General features: G+C 41.1%; 1 protein-coding gene across 2 annotated transcripts in view; it reads left to right on the top strand.

The window, feature by feature from the left end:
- zc3h7a (zinc finger CCCH-type containing 7A) overlaps positions 1-24,285 on the top strand; it is a 99,772-nt gene that overhangs the window by 60,984 nt on the left and 14,503 nt on the right. For both annotated transcript variants that reach the window (XM_070901061.1, XM_070901062.1), the window contains exons 11-16: positions 161-228; positions 7,400-7,583; positions 11,098-11,259; positions 16,436-16,641; positions 19,231-19,331; positions 22,949-23,130. In XM_070901061.1, the coding sequence (XP_070757162.1) occupies positions 161-228; positions 7,400-7,583; positions 11,098-11,259; positions 16,436-16,641; positions 19,231-19,331; positions 22,949-23,130 (903 nt within the window). The remainder of the gene's footprint in view (positions 1-160; positions 229-7,399; positions 7,584-11,097; positions 11,260-16,435; positions 16,642-19,230; positions 19,332-22,948; positions 23,131-24,285) is intronic.

Raw genomic sequence — 24,285 nt, 5'->3', positions numbered from 1 at the left:
TAGTCATTTACTGTACTGGACAGTAAATTAACTTTTATTGATGCTTTTGTACACTATTGAGATCAACACTTGGGTGTAGGTACAACATTAGCTGTAAGGAAGACTGAACATTTTAATATATCAGTATTTTCATGTGGAATCATACTTTTCTCTTTGGAAGCGAAACCACCTGGTCTCGGAGCTGGGGCTGGAGTACAAGGACATAGTACCAGCACTTCTTATCTGACAGTGAGTAAATATGTAATTCACACTAGTTTTATAAGGCATATGGTAACATGGTTTAATAGTTTAGATAGAATATGGTGTTTAGTTGACCCTTTGCTCTATTTTTAAAACTATTGCAAATAAATTTAATTGTTGGATCCTAGCCTAATAAAGATATTTTACTCTTATCTGTCAAAACTTTCATGTCTGTCTGCAATGACCATTTTGTTTCTTCTTATTCCTGCTTAAGTATATGTAATTCTTTTGATCTTCTGTTTTGATTATCTCACCAATTAAATTGGCACAAAACTTTTTAGATAAAACACAAATGAATTATTGCTAATCATATTATAGTAGGAACAAGTTCTCTGATACAATTGCCATGGCAGCCCCCATCCACCCCTAAAAATAACATTGATTACAGAATAAACACGAGAAGCAAAAGGGATGTAGCAAAAACAGAGAGTTCCTTGAATGAGTAGAAAATTTCAAATTGAATTGGACCTTAAAATGAGGCGCATGACAAATCTAGGTCTAATAACAAAAGAAAATCAAGTGGAATATAGAAAATGTAGAGGGAAGTAACAATGTTTAGCAAGGCTAAGTGAAGGCGTAGAGAGACTGACCGTCACATGAAGAGAAATAGTAATAGTTTTTACACACAATTTGTAGACAACACAAAAATAGTTAATGAAGGTCTGACTTCAGGAGGACATAGATCAATAAATTGGGCAAATAGATGTCAAAGGAAATTTAATGCGCAAAATATGAGACAATAAATTTGGGGGGGGGGGGTGAAGAATGAGAGGAAATATACCTTAAATGGTTAAAAACTTTAAAAGGATGAGAACTGATAAACGTGGGCGTCCACATCTTTAAAAATGGGAGGACAAGATGATAAAACTTTTTTTTTTAATCCTAGATTTTATAAATAGGGGCAGGGCATAGAATGTAAAAGCAAAGATGTAATAGTAAGTATACAAATCATTGGTAAGGCCACCTTTAGAATATTGTGCAAAAGCAAATTACTGCAGATGCTGGAAATCTGAAATAGTAACAGAAAATGCTGGAAATACTCAGGTCAGACGATATCTGTGGAGAGAGAAATCGAGTTAACGTTTCAGATCAATTACCTTCCATCAGAGCTGGAAAAATGATGGATATAGCGGGTTTTAAGCAAGTACAGGGCCAGGAAAAAGGGGGAGGGGAGGAAAGAACAAAAGGGAAGGTCTGTGATAGAGTGGCAGGCAGGAGAAATTATGACAAAAGGTATAATTGTACAAAGCAGATGGTAATGGGACATGTCAAGAAACAGTAGACGAGTCTAGAGGAGTTGTAAATGGCAATAGCAGAATCATCCACAGCTGGCATCTGAAAAAATGGGGCAGAGGTTACGCTCTGAAATTGTTGAACTCGATGTTGAGTCCAGAAGGCTGTAAAGTGCCTAATCAAAAGGTGAGGTGCTGTTCTGCGAGCTTGCGTTGAGCTTTGTTGGAACAGTGTAAGAGGCTGAGGACTGAGAGGTCAGAGTGCGAGTGGAACGGAGAATTAAAATGACAGGTGACCGGAAGCTTGGGATCACACTTGCAGACTGAACAGGAGTGTTCCACAAAGCGGTCACCCAATCTGCGTTTGGTCTTCCCAATGTAGAGGAGATCACATCGTGAGCAGCGAATATACTATACAAATTGCAAGAAGTACAAGTAAATCGCTATTTTACCTGGAAATAGTATTTGGGGCCCTGGACGGTGGGAAGGAGGAGGAAAAAGGACCGGTGTTGCATCTTCTGTGCTTGCACAACTGTTGATGATTCTGCTATTGCCATTTAATCTTTTCTAGACCTATCTTTTGTTTCCTTACTTGTCCCATTACCATCTCCTTTTGCTTTGTCCAATCAAACCTTTTGTCATCTAATCTCTTCTGCCTTCCACCCCATCACAGACCTTCCCTTTTGTTCTTTCCTCCCCACCCCCTTTTCCTGCACCTGCGCTTGTTTAAAACCTGCTATATCTCTAATTTTTCTCAGTTCTGACAAAAGGTCATCGACCTGAGACGTTAACTCTGTTTCTCTACAGATGCTACCTGAGTATTTTCAGCATTTTCTGTTTTTATTTTAGAATATTGTGTCCAGTTTTGAGCACCCTACTTAAGATGGATCCAAGGAAGAGGCATGTAAATTGGCCAGAAAAAGCAGCAAACCTGAGGACTGGGAAAATTTTAGAATTCAGCAGAGGAGGACAAAGGGTCCAATTAAGAGGGGGGAAATAGAGTATGAGAGGAAGCTTGCCGGGAACATAAAAACTGACTGCAAAAGCTTCTATAGATATGTGAAGAGAAAAAGATTAGTGAAGCCAAACGTAGGTCACTTGCAGTCAGATTCAGGTGAATTTATAATGGGAAACAAAGAAATGGCAAACCAATTGAACAAATACTTTGGTTCTGTCCTCACAAAGGAAGACACAAATAACCTTCCGGAAGTACTAGGGGACCGAGGGTCTAGTACGAAGGAGGAACTGAAGGATATCCTTATTAGGTGGGAAATTGTGTTAGGGAAATTGATGGGATTGAAGGCCGATAAATCCCCGGGGCCTGATAGTCTGCATCCCAGAGTACTCAAGGAAGTGGCTCTAGAAATAGTGGATGCAATGGTGATCATTTTCCAACAGTCTATCGACTCTGGATCGGTTCCTACGGACTGGAGGGTAGCTAATGTAACACCACTTTTTAAAAAGGAGGGAGAGCGAAAACGGGTAAGTATACACCAGTTAGCCTGACATCAGTAGTGGGGAAAATGTTGGAATCAATCATTAAGGATGAAATAGCAGCACATTTGGAAAGCAGTGACAGGATCGGACCAAGTCAGCATGGATTTATGAAAGGGAAATCATGCTTGACAAATCTTCTGGAATTTTTTGAGGATGTAACTGGTAGAGTGGACAAGGGAGAACCAGTGGATGTGGTGTATTTGGACTTTCAAAAGGCTTTTGACATGGTCCCACACAAGAAATTGGTGTGCAAAATTAAAGCACATGGTATTGGGGGTAATGTACTGAGGTGGATAGAGAACTGGTTGGCAGACAGGAAGCAGAGAGTCGGGATAAACAAGTCCTTTTCAGAATGGCAGGCAGTGACTAGTGAGGTGCCGCAGGGCTCAGTGCTGGGATCCCAGCTATTTACAATATACATTAATGATTTAGATGAAGGAATTGAGTGTAATATCTCCAAGTTTGCAGATGACACTAAACTGGGTGGCAGTGTGAGCTGTGAGGAGGACGCTAAGAGGCTGCAGGGTGACTTGGCCAGGTTAGGTGAATGGGCAAATGCATGGCAGATGTAGTATAATGTGGATAAATGTGAGGTTATCCACTTTGGTGGCAAAAACACGAAGGCAGAATATTATCTGAATGGCGGCAGATTAGGAAAAGGAGAGGTGCAACGAGACCTCAGTGTCATGGTACATCAGTCATTGAAAGTTGGCATGCAGGTACAGCAGGCGGTGAAGAAGGCAAATGGTATGTTGGCCTTCATAGCTAGGCGTTTTGAGTATAGGAGCAGTGAGGCTTTACTGCAATTGTACAGGGCCTTGGTGAGGCCTCACATGGAATATTGTGTTCAGTTTTGGTCTCCTAATCTGAGGAAGGACGTTCTTGCTATTGAGGGAGTGCAGCGAAGGTTCACCAGACTGATTCCAGGGATGGCTGGACTGACATATGAGAAGAGACTGGATCGACTGGGCCTGTATTCACTGGAGTTTAGAAGGATGAGAGGGGATCAACATATAAAATTCTGACGGGACTGGACAGGTTAGATGTAGGAAGAATGTTCCTGATGTTGGGGAAGTCCAGAGCCAGGGGACACAGTCTAAGGATAAGGGGTAAGCCATTTAGGACTGAGATGAGGAGAAACTTCTTCACTCAGAGAGTTGTTAACCTGTGGAATTCCCTACCACAGAGAGTTGTTGATGCCAGTTCATTGGATATATTCAAGAAGGAGTTAGATATGGCCCTTACGGCTAAAGGGATCAAGGGGTATGGAGAGAAAGGAGGAAAGGGGTACTGAGGTGAATGATCAGCCATGATCTTATTGAATGGTGGTGCAGGCTCAAAGGGCCGAATGGCCTACTCCTGCACCTATTTTCTATGTTTCTATGGATGTAAAGGGTGCAGAAGAGATTCATTTAGATGATACCAGCGTTGAGTCTTTAGTTATGAGGAGAGAAACTTGTCTTTTTAAATTGGTGCAGAGAGCAGATATAATGACTGGTTTTGATGAAGTAAATAGGAAGCCACTAGTGCCACTGGTCGGTAAGTTGGTAACTAGAGGCAAAATGTAAGATTATGCCCCCCCCCTGCCAAAAAGGAGTGATTAGGTGAAATAATTTTTATGCAGACAGTTGTTAGGACATGGAATATACCACTAGTGGATGCAGAATCCATAATACTTAACATATTTGAAAATTAAATACATTAAAAGGATATGGTACAAGTGCAGGGGAATGGGACTAAATAGATAGCTCTTCAGAGACTTGGCACAGGCATAATGGGCCCAATGGCTACTTTCTATGCTGCAAAATTCTGTGATTGTAGGAAACACCTTGAGGCGTCTCTAGGACGCAAAAGGCGCTATATAAATGCCATTTCTTTTTTTCTTTGCAGCTATCAGAAAGTTGCAGCCTCAAGTCTGCCTCCCCATCTCTGAGTTAGGTGACAGGAAAAGAACAGTGTGAAACATACAAGAAAAAAGGAGAATGACATGTAGAGAAGAGAAGTGAAAGTGTATGAGAGGCATGCAACGTGCTAGAAAGAGAGAGAAACATGCAGGTGCACATACATTCGAGAGAACATGGTAAGACGTGCGGAAGAGAAGATAGACGAGGAAAGACTAGCACAAAAGGAGAGACTAAGAAACAAATAAAGTTAAAATTGAGAGACATACAGTAGAAAAAGATGAAAGTGAAGAATTACAGGAAAAGGGCGAAACTTTTTTAAATTGTATCCAGGAGCAATGCCATAGAAGGTGATCTTTTTTTAATACAGATTTTCTTGGTTTTGTACTTGCTTTGTTGTAGTGCCTTTCACAAATTGCTTCAATTTTATTTATTCATTAGAATCTCTTGTTGTGTAAGTCCAGTGAGCCCTTGATCTTTTGCTCCAGGAGATGGATCGGGGCAGAGCGGGAACTGACTCAGCAAATATTCTAACCATTCAAACCACTTGCAAAACTTAGTGCCACTGAAAGCAATGAAGATTGAAGCGGGTCAAGATGGAGCAGCTAAGAAAACCGTCAGGAAAAATTTTAAATAACAGTATGATCGACAGAAAGTGGAAGACTAGAGTCATGACTGTGCAAGTTGGGACAGCAGAGGCACCGCAAGCAACATTTTAAACGGTTGAAGCAGTTGAAAAAGCATGGATGATAAAATTGGCAGTGGGGATGGGGGGAGAGACCGTTAAATGGCCTGTAAGGCTCCAGTGTGGGAAGTAAGGGTGTGGGATGTGTCTTGAATCTTGAGTAGCAAATAGGTTTGATGAGGAAGAGGAGTGAGAAGGGAGTGGGGGTGGCCAGGGGAGGTGGAGGATATGACCAGGCGGCCAAGAAAGGCACGAATCGGGTTGAGGACAGGCCAGCTGGGCGATGGAGGGAAGTGATGAAGCAGTGCCATAATTGGCCTCAACATCTCGATTGAGGATGGGATTAGGTTTGATTATGCCCCGACAGTGGAATAGCTTACTGACGCTCCGGTAGGGCACCGGAGGGTATCCGGCACTTGTGGTACTGTACCCCAGCAAGGAGTCAGTACCTTTAGGAAAGTAGAGGGCGGCATCCCCAGAAAAGTGTGAGAACAGAATAAAAGTGGTGCACCCCAGAAGAAAAAGCCAGTAAGCATTTGGTCGCACTGCCTTTGGACTCTGACTTTCCCTCAGAGATGAGTTTGCCAGCCTTGATCTAGCTTTTTAAGGGATGTAGAATCTTTCTTGTGATAATATAATTTTGTGTTTTTGTGTCCAGAAGTGGATAGTCCAAATCCCCTCCCCTCCCCTCCAGCAGGAGAAGGCATTGTAATGGAGGGTAATTTTCTGTGTGTTCTTCAACTGTACCATATATTGGTGATAATGTTGCAAATCTCCTTTGTTTTTCCTTGCTTGATAATATTTATCTTTTTTCTCCAAATGAACACTTACTTTTATCCTGTTCTTTATTTAGAAAAGTAATCCAACTTTTCATTTATTTTAAGTAGAAAGTCGAGCAGAATTTTCTAGTATTGCTGATATAGATTGTTTGGTTGAATATTATGTGAAACTTTTATTGGTATATAGTGCAGTAATCTCCAGATAAATAATTATTACTACACTTCTTTGATTCATCGGAATGCAAATATCATACAAAGTGTTCACCTTAGCACCATTTATGTAATGTTAATTTAAATTGTTGTACATTTTGTCTTACCATCATATTTCTCTTTGCACTTAAACATTTTGTACATGTTCTAAGTAAACGGAGAGGGGAAGAAGCTTAAGACTACTACATATATTTTAAAAATGAACAGGCCATTCATTTCTGATGAAAGATTGTGAATTGATTCATGGTAAAATAAAGTTTAGTGTATACATTTAGGTAAACTAAAACAAAGATCATTTATCAGTTCAATCACAGCTAACTTCTTGTATGTTGTTTATGGTACTCTGACACTATGTAAAAAGCCTTTAAATTGGATTATTCCTGTTGGACAGAGTAATGAATAATTAAACTTGAATTGTAGTGGAAATTTTGTTTCTATTTAATGATTTCAGTTATGCAAATTATATTTAATTAGTGTATCTCTAAAATGATTATACCCTGAAATTCTTTGAGACAGGACTTCCAGTTTTTGAGTTATTTCATTTTTTTAAATGAAATAATTTAGATTACAAATTAGGTCTAATTATCATAATTCATAAGCTGTTTTTTTTAAAAAAACACAAAATTAAGAGATGAAGACTTGTTTTTGTTTATAATTTTAAAAGAATACAACAGTGCATCTCATCCGGCTGCCTAAGATCCCCCACACTGGCAAAGTACAACGTATCACACACTCCAAGGTTCAAAATTCTGAAACTGATTATTAATGGTACTATGATGATTTTCTGCTATGCAATTTTCAGTGCACATGTAAGAAAATACTTAGTGAACATTTTCTGCATTTATTTTCCTACAGCTAAATAGTACAAGCAGTCTGTTCAGTAGTAACAGCAATATAGGAGTTATAGGTCAAAATGGAAGTGCCTTTTCAAGAGGAACAGAAATGGGAACGAATGAATTATCCACACAAACACTAGGTAGAAATCCACTGTCGGACACGCATGAATTTAAACAGGCCTGTCTTTTGTGCTTTAAAATAGGTGAGAAAAATCTATCTTGGTTACAATCTTCAAATCTTTCATCTTACTGAAATGACTATTACTGTAAGTGAAGTACTTATTCGTTCATATGTCTCCACATATATTTGAACAATAAGCTGTATTACATAGTTGCTCCACCATAAGACTTGCATTTTGTAAGAGCCAATGGGATAGAAATTTGGCTATTCAGCGCCACCCGCTCGAGCGCTGCACTATCATCGCCTGATGCGAACTTCAGTGAAGGTTTAGTGGCGACGCTGACGGATTGCGCTGTGCTCGCTAGCACCGCCCACTAGGTGATGTCACCATGTGTGCAACGTCGCCGTAGTCCCGCGTTTGCTAAATTCACTCTTTCGCCTGCCGTAGTGCCTGGCGCTGACACCGGCAGCGAAAAGCAGTCGGTGCAGTGATGATCCCGAGGCGGTATCGTCCAGAGAGCAAGGTAAGAGCTGAAATTTAAGTTTTTTTTAAACTTCTGTCTATTTGTTGCAGCAGTGGGGAAGTGTGGGTGTAGTTGATTGGAATTTTCACAAGATTTTTTTTTTCATCTTCAGGCGCCAAAAAATTGAGTAGACCTCCTGCGCTACCGCTCCGTTGGTGCCCCAAAAGTAGTGTGGAACGCTTTTCTTAGCGCTCCACGCTCCTTGGGGCGAAACAACTGAATATCCCACTTTGAGGTAGTACACCGCCTGGCGCTAAAGATAGCGTCCCGGCGACATCACCATCTCAATGCGGACGGTACCGGCTTTTGGCCCCAATGTGTTAACTGTGAATCCTCATTGGATTTCATTGAGGAATGTCTCTTTGGGAACAGAGGAGTTGTTAATACATTGTTTCCACTTCTGCAGTCTAATTTGAGAAGAGCGATTTCATATTGTACACAAGTAGTTGCGAATTAATTTTATGTACTGAGTGAGTTATGATAGTCATAACTTCGGAATATTATGCGTAGCTTTAAAAAAAGATACTGAACTCCAATTTTCCCTCTGCAGTGATGTTCCCAGATGGGATTTAATGGTGTTGAAAATTACTGAACCATGACCATGAAAAACCTATTCCATTGCAGCTGTTGTTGTACATGAAGAGAAAAGTATATGACCAAGGTTTCTCACAAGTAAAGCTCCTTGAGAGGACTGGCAAAATAAATATTGGCGTACACCTATCACGTCCGATTTCTCCCCCGTTTCTTTTTGTCTTTGATATGTTTTGTCTATTGCCCTGCTACAAATGTGGGGGGAGCGGAGAGTGGGGTAGCGAGGTGACGAACGACTTTCTCCCTGACCTCTGTATTGTGCCTTTTTTAATAGAGCATCCTTTCCCAATGATGTGGCAATTAGTGAAGCATCAAACACATGTTGTATCTTTCTACTAAAATAAGATTGTCCTCTCTGAAATGGTGGATAGCTTTGATTCTACATTAATTAAGTCAGTCATGCAATTGCATAGTTTGTTTTTACCACTGTTTCTTGGATTTACATCCTAGCAACTTTTCCTTCTCTGATGCCAAGCATTCTGATTGTGGTGTTTAAAACCACTAACACGAGTAACACTTCTGCACTCCTCCTAACAATCAAATTTGTTACTCTCTCCGAACTGCCTGTGGCACAAAGTCTTGTCTTGTATTGGATACATTTCTGCATCCCTACCCAGATTAGTTAATCATTAGAAAGTTGCTTGTTTATTTTAGCCAGTGTTGACTTTTTTGGAAAGTGCTCAAAATCATTTGTTCCAAAGCTTTAAAAAAAAATCAATTTTAACAACGTTTTGATTTCCAGTTATGGTAATTAATCAAAAAGCTAATGTATTAACAGATGTACATGGGACCAAACCCAATTAGCATTGTATGATCCTGTTTTTTAAAATCACAATAGTATGTGCTGTAGTTTCACCGAATGTCTAACAGCATTGCAGAGTTGTGATTCTCCACCTTCCCACGAGTTAGGGCTTTTTATTATCATATAACTCCCTCGCCTCCCCCAAAAAACCCCAATAGCTCATGTAATAGCCTAACTGATGTACAGAAACAAAGGAAAGTTATAAACTGAGCTTATCCTTTTGGAAGGTGATCACAGGATGTCTTGCTGTAAAAATGCTGAAAGTGAGAGATGACTAAAGGATAAAGCCTAATGCATGCCAAGAAAGAAAGATCCAAGAACATCTGTTAATACATTTATTCTGTAGCCTTTTGAATAATTACTGCAACTGGAAATCAGAATGTTAATCTCGCATCAAATTGATCTTCTGTTGCACGCTAAGGAATAATGATGCTATTCATAGTATTAATCACATGGCCATTTATGACAAAGTGTGGAAAGGTTTGCTTGCTACTTGTAGTTATGTTGAGCTAACAATTATTTTCAATCTATATGTTAAATTCTCACCATCTTTGTGCCTGATCTCTTTCCCCCCCCCCCCCCCCCCCCCCACCACTGCGAGCCCGGAGTGCGCGCTGCCCCCCCCCCCCCCCCCCGCGGGCACAAGCCCTAGTTTGGGGCGGGGGGGAGGAGGAGCCGAGCATAGAAAATAGGTGCAGTAGTAGGCCATTCGGCCCTTCGAGCCTGCACCGCCATTCAATGAGTTCATGGCTGAACATGCAACTTCAGTACCCCATTCCTGCTTTCTCGCCATACCCCTTGATTCCCCCTAGTAGTAAGGACTACATCTAACTCCTTTTTGAATATATTTAGTGAATTGGCCTCAACAACAGCCGCAAGCCGCCAAGGCCCCATGCTGAGCTGCGAGCCCTCCCCTGAGCCCCCCACAAACCGCGGAGAGCTTTGCACAATGTAACTTGATTGTCTTTTATTGTCAATAAATTTAATTACATTTTTTACATTATTTTGGGATCAGTGGCTATTGCCAGCTACTAGGGATGCACTTGCGCTGGGGGAGGTGGATGCACTTGTGCTGGGATAAGGGACTTCGGCTGGAACTTGATGGGCTTTTGTTGGGTTGTTCGAGATCTGTCCTTTATGGTTTCAGAAGTCAATGGATCAAATTACAATTTGCAAAGGTCAGTGAGAACTTAGACTGGGCTGGTTCCATTTACACATTCCAGAGAAACCAGGGTGTGGCTTATTCTCCAAGGAGACCAATCGGTCATGTGATAATGGAGAGTCACTCAGAGACACGGCAGACATTTCATTCGTACAAATAGTTGTGTCCTTTATATTTTATGTCTGCCTTGTACAGACCAGTGCTGTCGTTTTCTAAGAGCAAGCCGGTGGTATGGTTTTGTAAACACTGGACTGTACAAACCTTTATGCAAACCATTGAGAACAGCATAACATCAGCTAAAAGTCACTAGGTATTTCAACTTTGAAATAACTGTGCAAATGTTGCTTTTTGAGTGTGAAGTTTTAAAGTGCTTTGGAACTACCCTGCAATATAGACAGAGTGTTTTCTGCAACCACAGAATAAAAAACTAGTATTAAATGTTACTTGGCTTTGTCATGAGAGGTAACACAGTTTTAAAGGAATTTATTTATAATTCCATTGTTTCCACTGATTTTAGATCCCAAAGGATTGACCTACACTTACAGCGGCGATGGGGAACATAAATGTAAGAAGGATATTTTAATTGGTAGATTGAAGAACTCCGATGGTAGGTCCTGGAAGAAGATACGACCTAGACCAACAAAGAATCAGTATATGGGACCATATTACATATGTAAAGGTGAGAAGTTGTTGGAGGGAGTGAATTTACTATACAACCTCTGGTACAGGTCATTTTGATTTTAACAAAAGGAAGTTCACTTGCTCGCGATGATATAAGGAATTTTAGTACTTTCTCAGATATGAGTTTTGGTGCATAGTCGGTTGAATAGGATATTACTTGAGTATTGGCCGCCCTTCCTGTTTGAGCTTGCTAACAACTTGCCGTGCTATTTGAACTGCTATCAACTTAAATACCCACAGAGCCTCTTAGTAACATTTGCTCTATGCTGCATTATTTTTTATGCAAGTTGTTAACTCGCCTGTAATTACACCCGGAAATGTGGCGATTATATAGTAAGACTTTTTACGATCAATATTTGGGTTGTGTGCATCGCTGGCAAGGCTAGCATTGATTGCCCATCTCTAGTTGCCCTGAAGAAGGTGGTGGTGCGTCTTCTGCTTGAACCACTGCAGTTCGTGTGATGAAGGTGATCCCACAATGCTGTTGGGTAGGGGATTTCTAGGATTTTGACCCAACAACGATGAAGGAACGACTATATATGCCCACGTCCAGATGGTGTATGATTTGGAGGAGAACTTGAATATGATGGTCTTGCCATCCATCTGCTGGTCTTGTCTTTCTAGGTAGTGTAGGTCGTGGATTTGGGAGGTGCTGCTGAATAAATATTGGCGAGGTGCTGCAGTGCATCCTGTAATAGTATACACTGCAGCATGGTGGAGAGGGTGGCTGTTTAGGCTAGGGGAATGATGTTGAAAATCTTGTGTGTTATTGTAGTTGCACCCTTCCACGCAAGTATATTCTATCACACTCCTGACTTGTGCCTTGTAGGTGGTGGAGAGGCTTTGAGGAGTTGAGAGACACAATGCCCAGCCTTTGACCTGTTCTCGTAGCCATGACATTTATGTGGCTGGTCCAGTTGAGATTCTAGCTAATGGTGACCCTCAGGATTTTGATGGTGGATAACTCAGCAATGGTAATGTCATGGGGAGGTGGTTCGGCACTCTCTTAGAAATGGTTATTGCACATGTGTGGTGCCAACAAGGGACTTGTGGTTTTTCTTTATCCACTGATGCTGTTTGACTCCCTTCATCTAACCAAGCTAACGGGCCTCAACTTTGGATCTCTCTGGCTACCTTCAACACAGTGTGAACATTTATGGGTAGTATAGTTGGGATGAGTTGGATTCTGTCAGTTTTATTGTCTCTGTGGAATACTTTACAGCTGATTAAACTTTCTTAGCAAAAGCACATTAAAATAGGAATTCCCTGAAGTATGAAAAAATCATGAGGAACAAAGTCAATTGCTGGATCTATCTATCTACCCAACAATAGGAAAAGTTTATCAGTTTTATTTTTCTTGCATTTAATATCAAGCTCACAGGTTTTCCTCACTTGGCAGCTATTGAATAGCTTATTGTGCCAAATGGCAATAATTAGTTATAATTAGCACATCACTTGAATATATTTTATAATTCATGTGGGACCTAGTAATGATCATAGTTTGTTAATGTACTGTAACAAAGGGGATGCTCATGATATTATGCATGGCGGTTGCTGAGCACAAAGGAACATTCAGAGCCTTTCCCAGGCCCTAATTTGTATTATAGCAGCCCTGGTTCAGCAGTTGATAGTAACTGAATATAAAGGATAAGAGTTACAAGTAAAGGAAGATATGCTCAGAAAGCAAATATTGCAGGCAGGAGAAGTGGTATGTGAAGTCAGTGTTCTTTACAGACTTTTTTGTTGCTGCAAAATTTTAAATTGCAGCTACAGCAGCTTTTGTATTTCTAGCATAAATGTAGAATTCTGGATTGAGCACCAACAGCTTTTGTGATGCTGTTTGTTCATATGGAGGGCCAATAAACTGCTATTTTTGAGAGGATATATTCTATGGCATTGAGTTGACTTGCCCAACCTCAACTAGTTGAGTGGTCTTAATGACTTTGAACTAAGTTCAAGGAAGTGATGGGTATTCTCTGCAACCTGCCAATCAGGATAATTTTTTTTTATAAGAACATAAGAAATAGGAACAGGAGTAGGCCATAAGGCCCCTCGAGCCTGCTCCGCCATTCAATAAGATCATGGCTGATCTGATCATGGATTCAGCTCCACTTCCCTGCCCGCTCCCCATAACCCCTTATTGTTTAAGAAACTGTCTATTTCTGTCTTAAATTTATTCATTGTCCCAACTTCCACAGCTCTCTGAGGCAGCAAATTCCATAGATTTACAACACTCAGAGAAGAAATTTCTCCTCATCTCTGTTTTAAATGGGTGGCCCCTTATTCTAAGATCATGCTCTATAGCTCTACTCTTCCCCCATCAGTGGAAACATCCTCTCTGCATCCACCTTGTCAAACCCCCTTATAATCTTATACGTTTCGATAAGATCACCTCCCATTCTTCTGAACTCCAACGAGTAGAGGTTCAACCTTTCCTCAAAAGTCAACCCCCTTACCCCCAGAATTAACCTAGTGAACCTTCTCGGAACTGCCTCCAAAGCAAGTATATCCTTTCGTAAATATAGAAACCAAAACTGCACACAGTATTCCAGGTGTGGCCTCATCAATACCTTATATAGCTGTAGCAAGACTTCCCTGCTTTTATACTCCATCCCCTTTGCAATAAAGGCCAAGATACCATTGACCTTCCTGAAAACTTGCTGTAGCTGCATACTATCTGTTATATATGCAGACTATAGATTTACTCTCTGTGTAGTCACTGTAGAGTTGCATAAGATGAAGACTTGTTTACCTGATGTACTATCAGTAAGGTTTACAATGTGTATATTCATGCTGGCACCACTAGAGGGTGCAACTGGTGGAAACCGGGGTTTCCTGCCCTGGTGGCAGGGGCTGTATAAAAGGGGAGCCACCATGCAGCTGCCTCACTCGAGTTACGAATAAAGGACCAAGGTCACCACAGTTTGAGTACAACACATTGCCTCGTGGAGTCATTCATAGGTACATTACAGACATAATACTATTCTTTTGTGTTTCATGCACAAGTACCCCCAGGTCCCGCTGTACTGCGGCACTTTGCAATCTTTTTCAATTTAAATAATAACTTGCTCTTTGATTTTTTTTCTGCCAAAGTGCATGACCTCACATTTTCCAACATTATACTCCATCTGCTAAATTTTTGCCCACACACTTAGCCTGCCTATGTCCTTTTGCAGATTTTCTGTTTCTTCCTCACACATTGCTTTTCCTCCCATCTTTGTATTGTCAGCAAACTTGGCTACATTACACTCAGTTCCTTCTTCCAAGTCGTTAATATAGATTGTAAATAGTTGGGGTCCCAGCACTGATCCCTGCGGCACCCCACTAGTTACTGGTTGTCAGCCAGAGAATGAACCATTTATCCCGACTCTCTGTTTTCTGTTAGTTAGCCAATCCTCTCCATGCTAATATAGTACCCGCTACCCTGTGAACTTTTATCTTGTGCAATAACCTTTTATGTGGCACCTTGTCAAATGCCTTCTGGAAGTCCAAATACACCACATCCACTGGTTCCCCTTTATCCCACCCTGTTTGTTACATCCTCAAAGAACTCCAGCAAATTTGTCAAACATGACTTCCCCTTCATAAATCCATGCTGACTCTGCCTGCCCGAATTTTGCTTTTCCAAATGTCCTGCTACTGCTTCTTTAATAATGGACTCCAACATTTTCCCAACTACAGATGTTCGGCTAACTGGTCTATAGTTTCCTGCTTTTTGTCTGCCTCCTTTTTTAAATAGGATTGTTAGATTTGCAGTTTTCCAATCTGTGGGACCTCCCCAGAATCTAGAGAATTTTGGTAAATTTCAACCAATGCATCCACAATCCCTGCCGCTACTTCTCTTAAGACTCTAGGATGCAAGCCATCAGGCCCAGGGGATTTATCTGTCTTTAGTCCCATTATCTTATTGAGTACCACCTCCTTAGTGATTGTGATTGTGTTAAGTTCCTCGCCCCCCGCCTACCCCCCCCCCCCCCCCCCATAGCCCCTTGACTATCCACTGTCGGAATATTGTTAGTGTCCTCTACCGTAAAGACCGATACAAAATATTTGTTTAGAGTTTCTGCCATCTCCATGTTCCCCATTACTAATTCCCCGGTCTCATCCTCTAAGGGACCAACATTTACTTTAGCCACTCTTTCCCTTTTTATATACCTATAGAAACTCTTGCTATCTGTTTTTATATATTGTGTTAGTTTACTTTCATAGTCTATTTTCCCTTTATTACTGGACATGCATTATTTGTAGAACAGAGGCTATGACGAGAAGGGTTTTCTCACATGTTTCCATCCTCTTGTGATCCTGTTTATTTGGTAGCCATCAGGTGCTATTCTCTATTCACTAAATCCCTCCTCCTCTCCATCTCCCGCTTCTCCTTTACAACCCTCCTTTAAAACCCACCTTTTTGACTAAGCTTTTGGTCACTCTTCCTAATCTGCCCTTTTTTTGACTCTGTGTCCATTTTTCTTCACACCTGTGTGAAGCATCTCAACACTTTTATCTGTGTTGAAGACACTGTAGAAATGCATGTCCTGGTCCTTGTCCAGCAGCCACAGAGGTGCATTTTCTAACATGCTTCACTGGATAACAATCACAGTCCAGTTTGCTCTGATATCGAATTAGTGAACAGATACGAGTTATTGTTGTTGAGTTTTAGCACAATCAACAATGGAGTGTGAAGTTGTTTGACTTTGTTCCCTTTTTGAATACAAGCCACATGTATGCTGTTTTCACCCAACTAGGATAGTTTGAAGTTAATTTTGCACTTGTATCTGTGATTCAATGTATTTCCATTTAGCGACTTTTATGATCAGCGCCATGACAATCTTTAATTTTTTTTCATTTTTTTAGCCAGTGCTTGAATATATATTTTATTAAACCAGGCTAAGCTAATCCCTGGCCACAATAGATATGATATGTTGTTTTGAACCCAAATGAAGTCTAGATATTCTGGCAAGTAAATGGTCAGAAGCAACACATTTTGTTGTGATTTGAGTTAAAGTTGATTGATATATATTTATTTAGGCATATCTCATCAAGGCACAAGTGGTATTTATATTTTGCTCTGTATTGGGGTTCAAGCTCGAGGCTATTTAGGCTGCAAAAAAAAGCCATGCATTTATTAGTCCAAAATATATGCTTGGAAGATTTAAGACATTTTGTTTCATTTTTAGATGTTGCTGCAGGAGAAGAGTGTAGCTATCCTGGTCACTGCACATTTGCATATTGCCAAGAAGAGATAGATGTATGGTCCTTGGAACGCAAAGGAGCATTTAATCGTGAGCTGTTGTTTGATCCTTTTGGAAGTATTGGGAAGGTTAATTTAACTGTAGCCAAAATTCTACAAGAACATCATGGCATATTTATGTTTCTCTGTGAGGTAAGTTAGATTAATTACAACATTGTTTTATTAATTTTATTTGACACGTTGCTGCAGGCACCAGACACGAAGCGAGAAAAAGAATCTAACATGGGGGTGGAGAGGAGTGAAATATTGGGCTCAAGTTTCGGCCTGAGTTGCTCCTATTTTTTTGGAGCAACTAGTTTAGAATGGAGCATCTTAGAAATTGCAATTCTCGGCATTTAGTTTGCTCCAGTTCTAGTCAGTTAGAACAGTTTCATTTTAGAACAGATTTTTTTTTTCAAAAGGGGGCGTGTCCAGCCACTTACACCTGTTTTTCAAGTTTAGGCAGCAAAAACTTACTCCAAACTAACTTAGAATGGAGTACGTGTAGATTTTTGTACGCTCAGAAAAACCTTGTCTACACTTATAAATTAGGCGTAGGGAACGAAAGATGGGTGGGGGGAGGGAAGTTTACAAACATTAAACACTTCACTTTTACAAATAAAGAGCCATCATCAATAATAAATGATAAATAAATCAATAAATCAACCAATAAATCAAAAAACATTTTTAAATAAAATATATTAAAAAAAATTTAAAAATTAATCAATAAAATTTTTTTTTCTACTCACCTACTGCAGTGCCGGGAGCCCTCCAACAGCGTGCTGGGACCCCCCCCCCCCCCCCCCAGTGTGTCTCTCTTTGTCTCAGTCAGTGTCTCCCTCTCTGTCTCTGTCAGTGTCTGTGTTTCTGACAGTGAGGAGGGGGAGGAAGGGAGGGAGAGGAGGAGGAGGAGGAGGTGGGGGGGGGAAAGAGAGGCTGAACGGGTCAGGCCGCCCCCGCCGACGACACTTTGGGTGGGGCTCACCCTCAGCGAGATGCCAGGCGGGCCCCGACGACGACACAGAGAGAAAGGAGGTGGGGGGGGGGGGGGAAGAGAGAAAGAGAGGGGGGGGGGCAGGGGTGGGGGGGGGGGGGGGAGAGGAGCGGAGGAGGGGAGAGAGAAAGAGAGAGAGAGAAGGGGAGAGAGAGAGAGAAGGGGGGGCGAGGAGGTTGAGCGGGGGGAGAGGCTGAACGGGCCGCCGCCGACACTTCGGACAGGGCCCGCCTCCAGCGAAATGCCGGGCAGGCGGGCCCCGCCGACGACGGGGGTGGGGGGGGGGAGAAGAGTTGGGGAAGGCTGAATGGGAGGGAGGGGGAGGGGGCTGAATGGGAGGGGGGAGGGGGCTGAATGAGAGGGAGGGGGGAGGGAGCTGAATGGGAGGGAGGTCCAGCCCGATCTTCGCCCGGTGAGCCCATTCGGCAAGAGTTGGGCCCCTCCCACGCAGCCTCTGGGGTGAGGAGCTACTGCACATGCGCGCACACTCTAGCGCGCATGTGCAGAGGTACCGGCACTGTTTTCAGCGCCGGGACCAGGCTCCGCCCCCGACCCCTTGTGCTGCGCCACGCCGAGCACAAAGATGTCCTGAGGAGACCGGAGAATCACAAGGTAAGTTTTCGGCGCCCTTTTTCTTCCAGAAAGTTGGCGCACCTTATCGAGATGTGCCGTTTTTCCAGAGGGCGGAAACTTGGGCCCATTTTTTTCACCAAAAAGCATTTTAGTGAAAGGGGCCCCAGTGAGAAGGTTTTTGATTTTCTAACTTGGGCAGAGAGTGAAAATAAGGAGTCTTTTTGTAAATCTTTGATATTTATGGAAACAGTTGGTTTGATTGTGCTTTTTCTTTTATGTTTCCTTTGCTATCTAGTATCTTTATTTATATTCCTTTAGTTCTCCACCATGGAGATAAAAGTATTGTAACACACTTCCCTGCTACTTATTTTTAGAGTCTTCTAGCAGTGCTTTTGAAAGTGACTGATACATACTTGAGAAATAAGCTGTAAAACAGCTGACCAATTGAGCTGTGTAGAGAATTGGTCTGGAGCTGCCCAAATAGTTCATAACTTTTCCTGCAATCTTCTCTGCATTCCTAAGTCTCCGTTGGGTTTGTAGCTGACACCCATGATCTGTAACTAGAATTAGTGAGATGACTATAGCTAAACGTATGGACTGTACTCAAACACCGATTCAAAAATTGAAGATGGTGAAGTAAATGATATAAATTTTCTCTGATCTTTGTTGCCTTTTTCTTAAGGAAGTAAATAGAAAGGCCAAACATGGCTCCTGAATATCTTGGTGCATTGAGGTACTCTGTGGTATGACACTGAGTTGTACAGTCCGGCAAAGCCCCACCTTTAATGCTGATCTTAGCAAAGGCAGTTTTAGGGACTTGTATTTTGCATTGCTGCAGAATTGCTAAGAAAGTTTCTCAGCAGCTGTTCTTGAACTGGTACATTCTGAAACAACGTTAAATTCATAGTCGCAATCAGGACACCATTTAAAAAAAAAAATCAAAATGATAAAAGCAATCATTAATATTTTAATTCTATCTAAATGTTTTTGTTAAATGTTTGCTGAGTTTTTGCATCTTTTTTTTTGCTGACTTTTAATTTTTTAAATAAAAAGGCAGAAATAGAAGGTTGCTACCAACTACGTGCAACAGTTTGACCTGTATATATTCGCTACAAGATGAGTTCCAAGATCAATATTAATTATGGAACCATCTATTGTGTGTTACTTCATTTCAGATATGTTTTGATAACAAGCCCAGAATGATACACAAAAACAATAAGGATAACCAAGCCTACTGTTCCAATCCAGATGCCAAGCATTTATTTGAGCAGAACAAGTAAGTACATTCAGTACTAATACTGTAGAACATCATTAACAGAGCTGTAAGAAACCCATCTTTTTGGACTTTCAAGACTTTGACTGTATTCTGTGTTTACTGTCGAGAACATGGAATCCATGGAATATTTGATTATATTTATTCCCATAACCTTCAACCCCATACCTTGCCAAAAATGTATCCATTTGTTTTTTGGAGTTAATTGGTAACGCATTAAATATTTTGCTGTGTTGGGCTACATAGTGGAAAGTTAATAACAATGTCTGTGTAACTAATTTAAAAAATGAATAGTGGGATTTGGAGGTAACTATGCCTTATAGATTCAAGCCAATTTCCAAATTGTCACCTCATTTCCATTGAGCAAGCAGAGAAAAGTCAATCAAAAGGGAATCAACTCAGCCTATAAATTCATACATGCCAAACTAGAAACCAGCACCTGACCAAAAAACTAAAGAAAATCTGACAATCGAAAACAGTCCTAAATGTTTGCTCTGAAATTGAAGTGGGGCATGAATTTTACTTAAACTGCAGATATACCCAACATTCCTTTATTTACATAACAATAAATGTTGGCAAAAATTGCAAGGATTTTCTTGAATTTGTTGTGAACTACTGTGGCTATGTATTGGTGCTCTGTTATTATCTCTGATTGTTTTAAAATAGTTTATAGAATTTCTCAGTGACATGGAGGCAGTATTCCCCCCCCCCCCCTTCAGTTTATGCTGGCAATATCCTCCTTCACCTCTTCCTTCACATTTGCACTTCCTGCCATACTTTCCCAGTTTACACTGGTCAGTCACACTTTCAAATTCATGCCGTCACTCCTTCTCTTGGCTTTCACTCCTCTGTTTATGGTGACTCTCTTCACCATCTTCTCTTTCCCCCCCACCCATCCTTTCTAGATCTTGTTGCCGCTCTGCTCCCTCTCCAGTTCATGCTAATACTCTTTCTCCCCACCCATCTCCCCCACCCAGCTTACACTGATTCTCTTTTTCCACCAGCCCGCTCTCTTTCATTCTGTGTTTTAAGATAAGCTGCTATAACTGACCCTTTTTGCAATGGTTGTTGAATATTTTGGCTACATAGCTATAGTTTTATAAACTTGAGGGGCATCACGTGTTCATAAGAACATAAGAATTAGGAACAGACTCGAGCCTGCTCCGCCATTCAACAAGATCATGGCTGATCTGGCCGTGGACTCAGCTCCACTTACCCGCCCGCTCCCCGTAACCCTTAATTCCCTTATTGGTTAAACATCTATCTATGATTTGAATACATTCAATGAGCTAGCCTCAACTGCTTCCTTGGGCAGAGAATTCCACAGATTCACAACCCTCTGGGAGAAGAAATTCCTTCTCAACTCGGTTTTAAATTGGCTCCCCCGTATTTTGAGGCTGTGCCCCCTAGTTCTAGTCTCCCCGACCAGTGGAAACAACCTCTCTGCCTCTATCTTGTCTATCCCTTTCATTATTTTAAATGTTTCTATAAGATCACCCCTCATCCTTCTGAACTCCAACGAGTAAAGACCCAGTCTACTCAATCTATCATCATAAGGTAACCCCCTCATCTCCGGAATCAGCCTAGTGAATCATCTCCGTACCCCCTCCAAAGCTAGTATATCCTTCCTTAAGTAAGGTGACCAAAACTGCACACAGTACTCTAGGTGCGGCCTCACCAATACCCTGTACAATTGCAGCAGGACCTCCCTGCTTTTGTACTCCATCCCTCTCGCAATGAAGGCCAACATTCCATTCGCCTTCCTGATTACCTGCTGCACCTGCAAACTAACTTTTTGGGATTCATGCAAGGACCCCCAGGTCCCGCTGCACCACAGCATGTTGTAATTTCTCCCCATTCAAATAATAATCCCTTTTACTGTTTTTTTTTCCCCAAGGTGGATAACCTCACATTTTCCGACATTGTATTCCATCTGCCAAACCTTAGCCCATTCGCTTAACCTATCTAAATCTCTTTGCAGCCTCTCTGTGTCCTCGACACAACCCGCTTTCCCACCATTCTTTGTGTCATTTGCATATCTTGTTACACTACACTCTGTCCCCTCTTCCAGGTCATCTATTTATATTGTAAACAGTTATGGTCCCAACACCGATCCCTGTGGCACACCACTAACCACCAATTTCCAACCCGAAAAGGACCCATTTATCCCGACTCTCTGCTTTCTGTTAGCTAGCCAATTCTCTATCCATGTTAATACATTTCCTCTGACTCCGCGTACCTTTATCTTCTGCAGTAACCTTTTGTTGGCACCTTATCGAATGCCTTTTGGAAATCTAAATACACCACATCCATCGGTACACCTCTATCCACCATGCTCGTTATATCCTCAAAGAATTCCAGTAAATTAGTTAAACATGATTTCCCCTTCATGAATCCATGTTGCGTCTGCTTGATTGCACTATTCCTATCTAGATGTCCCGTTATTTCTTCCTTAATGATAGCTTCAAGCATTTTCCCCACTACAGATGTTAAACTAACCGGCCTATAGTCACCTGCCTTTTGTCTGCCCCCTTTTTTAAACAGAGGCGTTACATTAGCTGCTTTCCAATCTGCTGGTACCTCCCCAGAGACCAGAGAATTTTGGTAGATTATAACGAATGCATCTGCTATAACTGCCGCCATCTCTTTTAATACCCTAGGATGCATTTCATCAGGACCAGGGGACTTGTCTACCTTGAGTCCCATTAGCCTGTCCAGCACTACCCCCCTAGTGATGGTGATTATCTCAAGGCCCTCCCTTCCCACATTCCCGTGACCAGCAATTTTTGGCATGGTTTTTATGTCTTCCACTGTGAAGACCGAAGCAAAATAATTGTTTAAGGTCTCAGCCATTTCCACATTTCCCATTATTAAATCCCCCTTCTCATCTTCTAAAGGACCAACATTTACTTTAGTCACTCTTTTCCATTTTATATACCGGTAAAAGCTTTTACTATCTGTTTTTATGTTTTGCGCAAGTTTACTTTCGTAATCTATCTTTCCTTTTCTTTATTGCTTTCTTAGTCATTCTTTGCTGTCGTTTAAAATTTTCCCAATCTTCTTGTTTCCCACTAACCTTGGCCACCTTGTATGCATTGGTTTTTAATTTGATACTCTCCTTTATTTTCTTGGTTATCCACGGCTGGTTATCCCTTCCTTCTCTTACTGCCCTTTTTCACTGGAATATATTTTTGTTGAGCACTATGAAAGAGCTCCTTAAAAGTCCTCCACTGTTCCTCAATTGTGCCACCATTTAGTCTGTGTTTCCAGTCTACTTCAGCCAACTCTGCCCTCATCCCACTGTAGTCCCCTTTGTTTAAGCATAGTACGCTCGTTTGAGACACTACTTCCTCACCCTCAATCTGTATTACAAATTCAACCATACTGTGATCACTCATTCCGAGAGGATCTTTTACTAGGAGATCGTTTATTATTCCTGTCTCATTACACAGGACCAGATCCAAGATAGCTTACTCCCTTTTAGGTTCTGTAACATACTGTTCTAAGAAACAATCCCGTATGCATTCTATGAATTCCTCTTCGAGGCTACCCTGTGCGATTTGATTTGACCAATGGATATGTTCTTATGTTCTTGTTATCTGATTTGTTTTTTTAAATAGGTGCCTCATTCACATCCTTCGAGAGACAACTGTGAAATACACTAAAATCCGACCTGTTGACAGTACCAGACTGCTTGATCTCTGCCGCCATGAAGTACGCTTTGGTTGTAATAGAGAAGATGAATGTTTTTATGCGCACAGTCTGATAGAACTGAAAGTCTGGATGATGCAACTCGACACACGTAAGTCCCATAACAAAGGAGCCTGCCGTTTCTGTGTACAGAGGTTATTAACTAAAATAAAGATGCAACAAACTAGGAACAAGAATAGGCCATTCCATTCACCCTAACAAAAGTTCAGCATCCATTCTGACTATTTTTATTTTCCTTTTATCTCAGAATCAAGCTTGAATCTGGAGTCTTTTTTCAGCAAAGTCCATATTCGCTGTGCTGAGCTTTTGTGATATGAATCCTCTGAGGCTGTAAGCCAAGTAATTTTGAACGCGTATCACTGCTGAAGAGAATGATATTTCCTCTTTCTACTCGTCCGTGCCAGCAACTTTTTAAAGCAGCACAGTTGTGATCAGAAGCTCGCTGTACAGGGACTTGAGGGGCAAACCTACATTCAGGCAGATGGATGAGCAGCACTCGGGATTATTTTTGGGGATGTAGAGCTACATTTGGTTCCATGGAGGTGCGGAGTGAGGATCGGTTACAAGATTTCAAATCCTTCCACCCCCCCCCCCCCACCCCTACTCCTGTCGCAAGATGTGCCATATTTTCACTTAGTTCGTTAAGAAACACTGGTATCATTGAGGTATCAATCATCTTAATAAGCCCTGTGATTTATTTTATTAATGTAATTTATATAGGAATAAAAGTAAGCAGTAAAAGTGCATTATTTTTCACAATGAAGCATTTTGAAACATCTTGCATTGAAAATTGCTATATAAATTCAACATGATTATTCCTGTCCACTGTCACTGTTATAACCTTAGTGTAATTAAAACTGCTGCCTCCACCACAGTCATACAATGCTAAGTAAGCTATGCAGCAAAACTCACCAATCATAATGGCTCCATTAAGGGAAGAATTATAGGAATGGGAAATACAAACTTCAACAGCAAAATGAAGAATAAAAAGGTTTTGGGCGAATAAACATTCAAGGTTTGAATGCCATTCATAACCACTCAAGATTACCTTTAATGTTTGAAAGCATCTGAAGTATGTTCTAGCCAAGTATGATTCAATAATATCTTATCAAAATAAAATTTACCATAACTGCTTAAGTTTCATAAAGGAATTCATGTGTGTCTGTAATTGTTTAAATAATGTTATAATCCCCTATTAAAAGATCTGAGTGTGTGTGGCTGGCTATTAGAAACATGAATTTTAAAG

This window comes from Pristiophorus japonicus, chromosome 15 (assembly GCF_044704955.1).
Source record: "Pristiophorus japonicus isolate sPriJap1 chromosome 15, sPriJap1.hap1, whole genome shotgun sequence".
Classification (NCBI taxonomy): domain Eukaryota; kingdom Metazoa; phylum Chordata; class Chondrichthyes; family Pristiophoridae; genus Pristiophorus; species Pristiophorus japonicus.
This window is presented reverse-complemented; position numbering and strand designations above follow the sequence as displayed.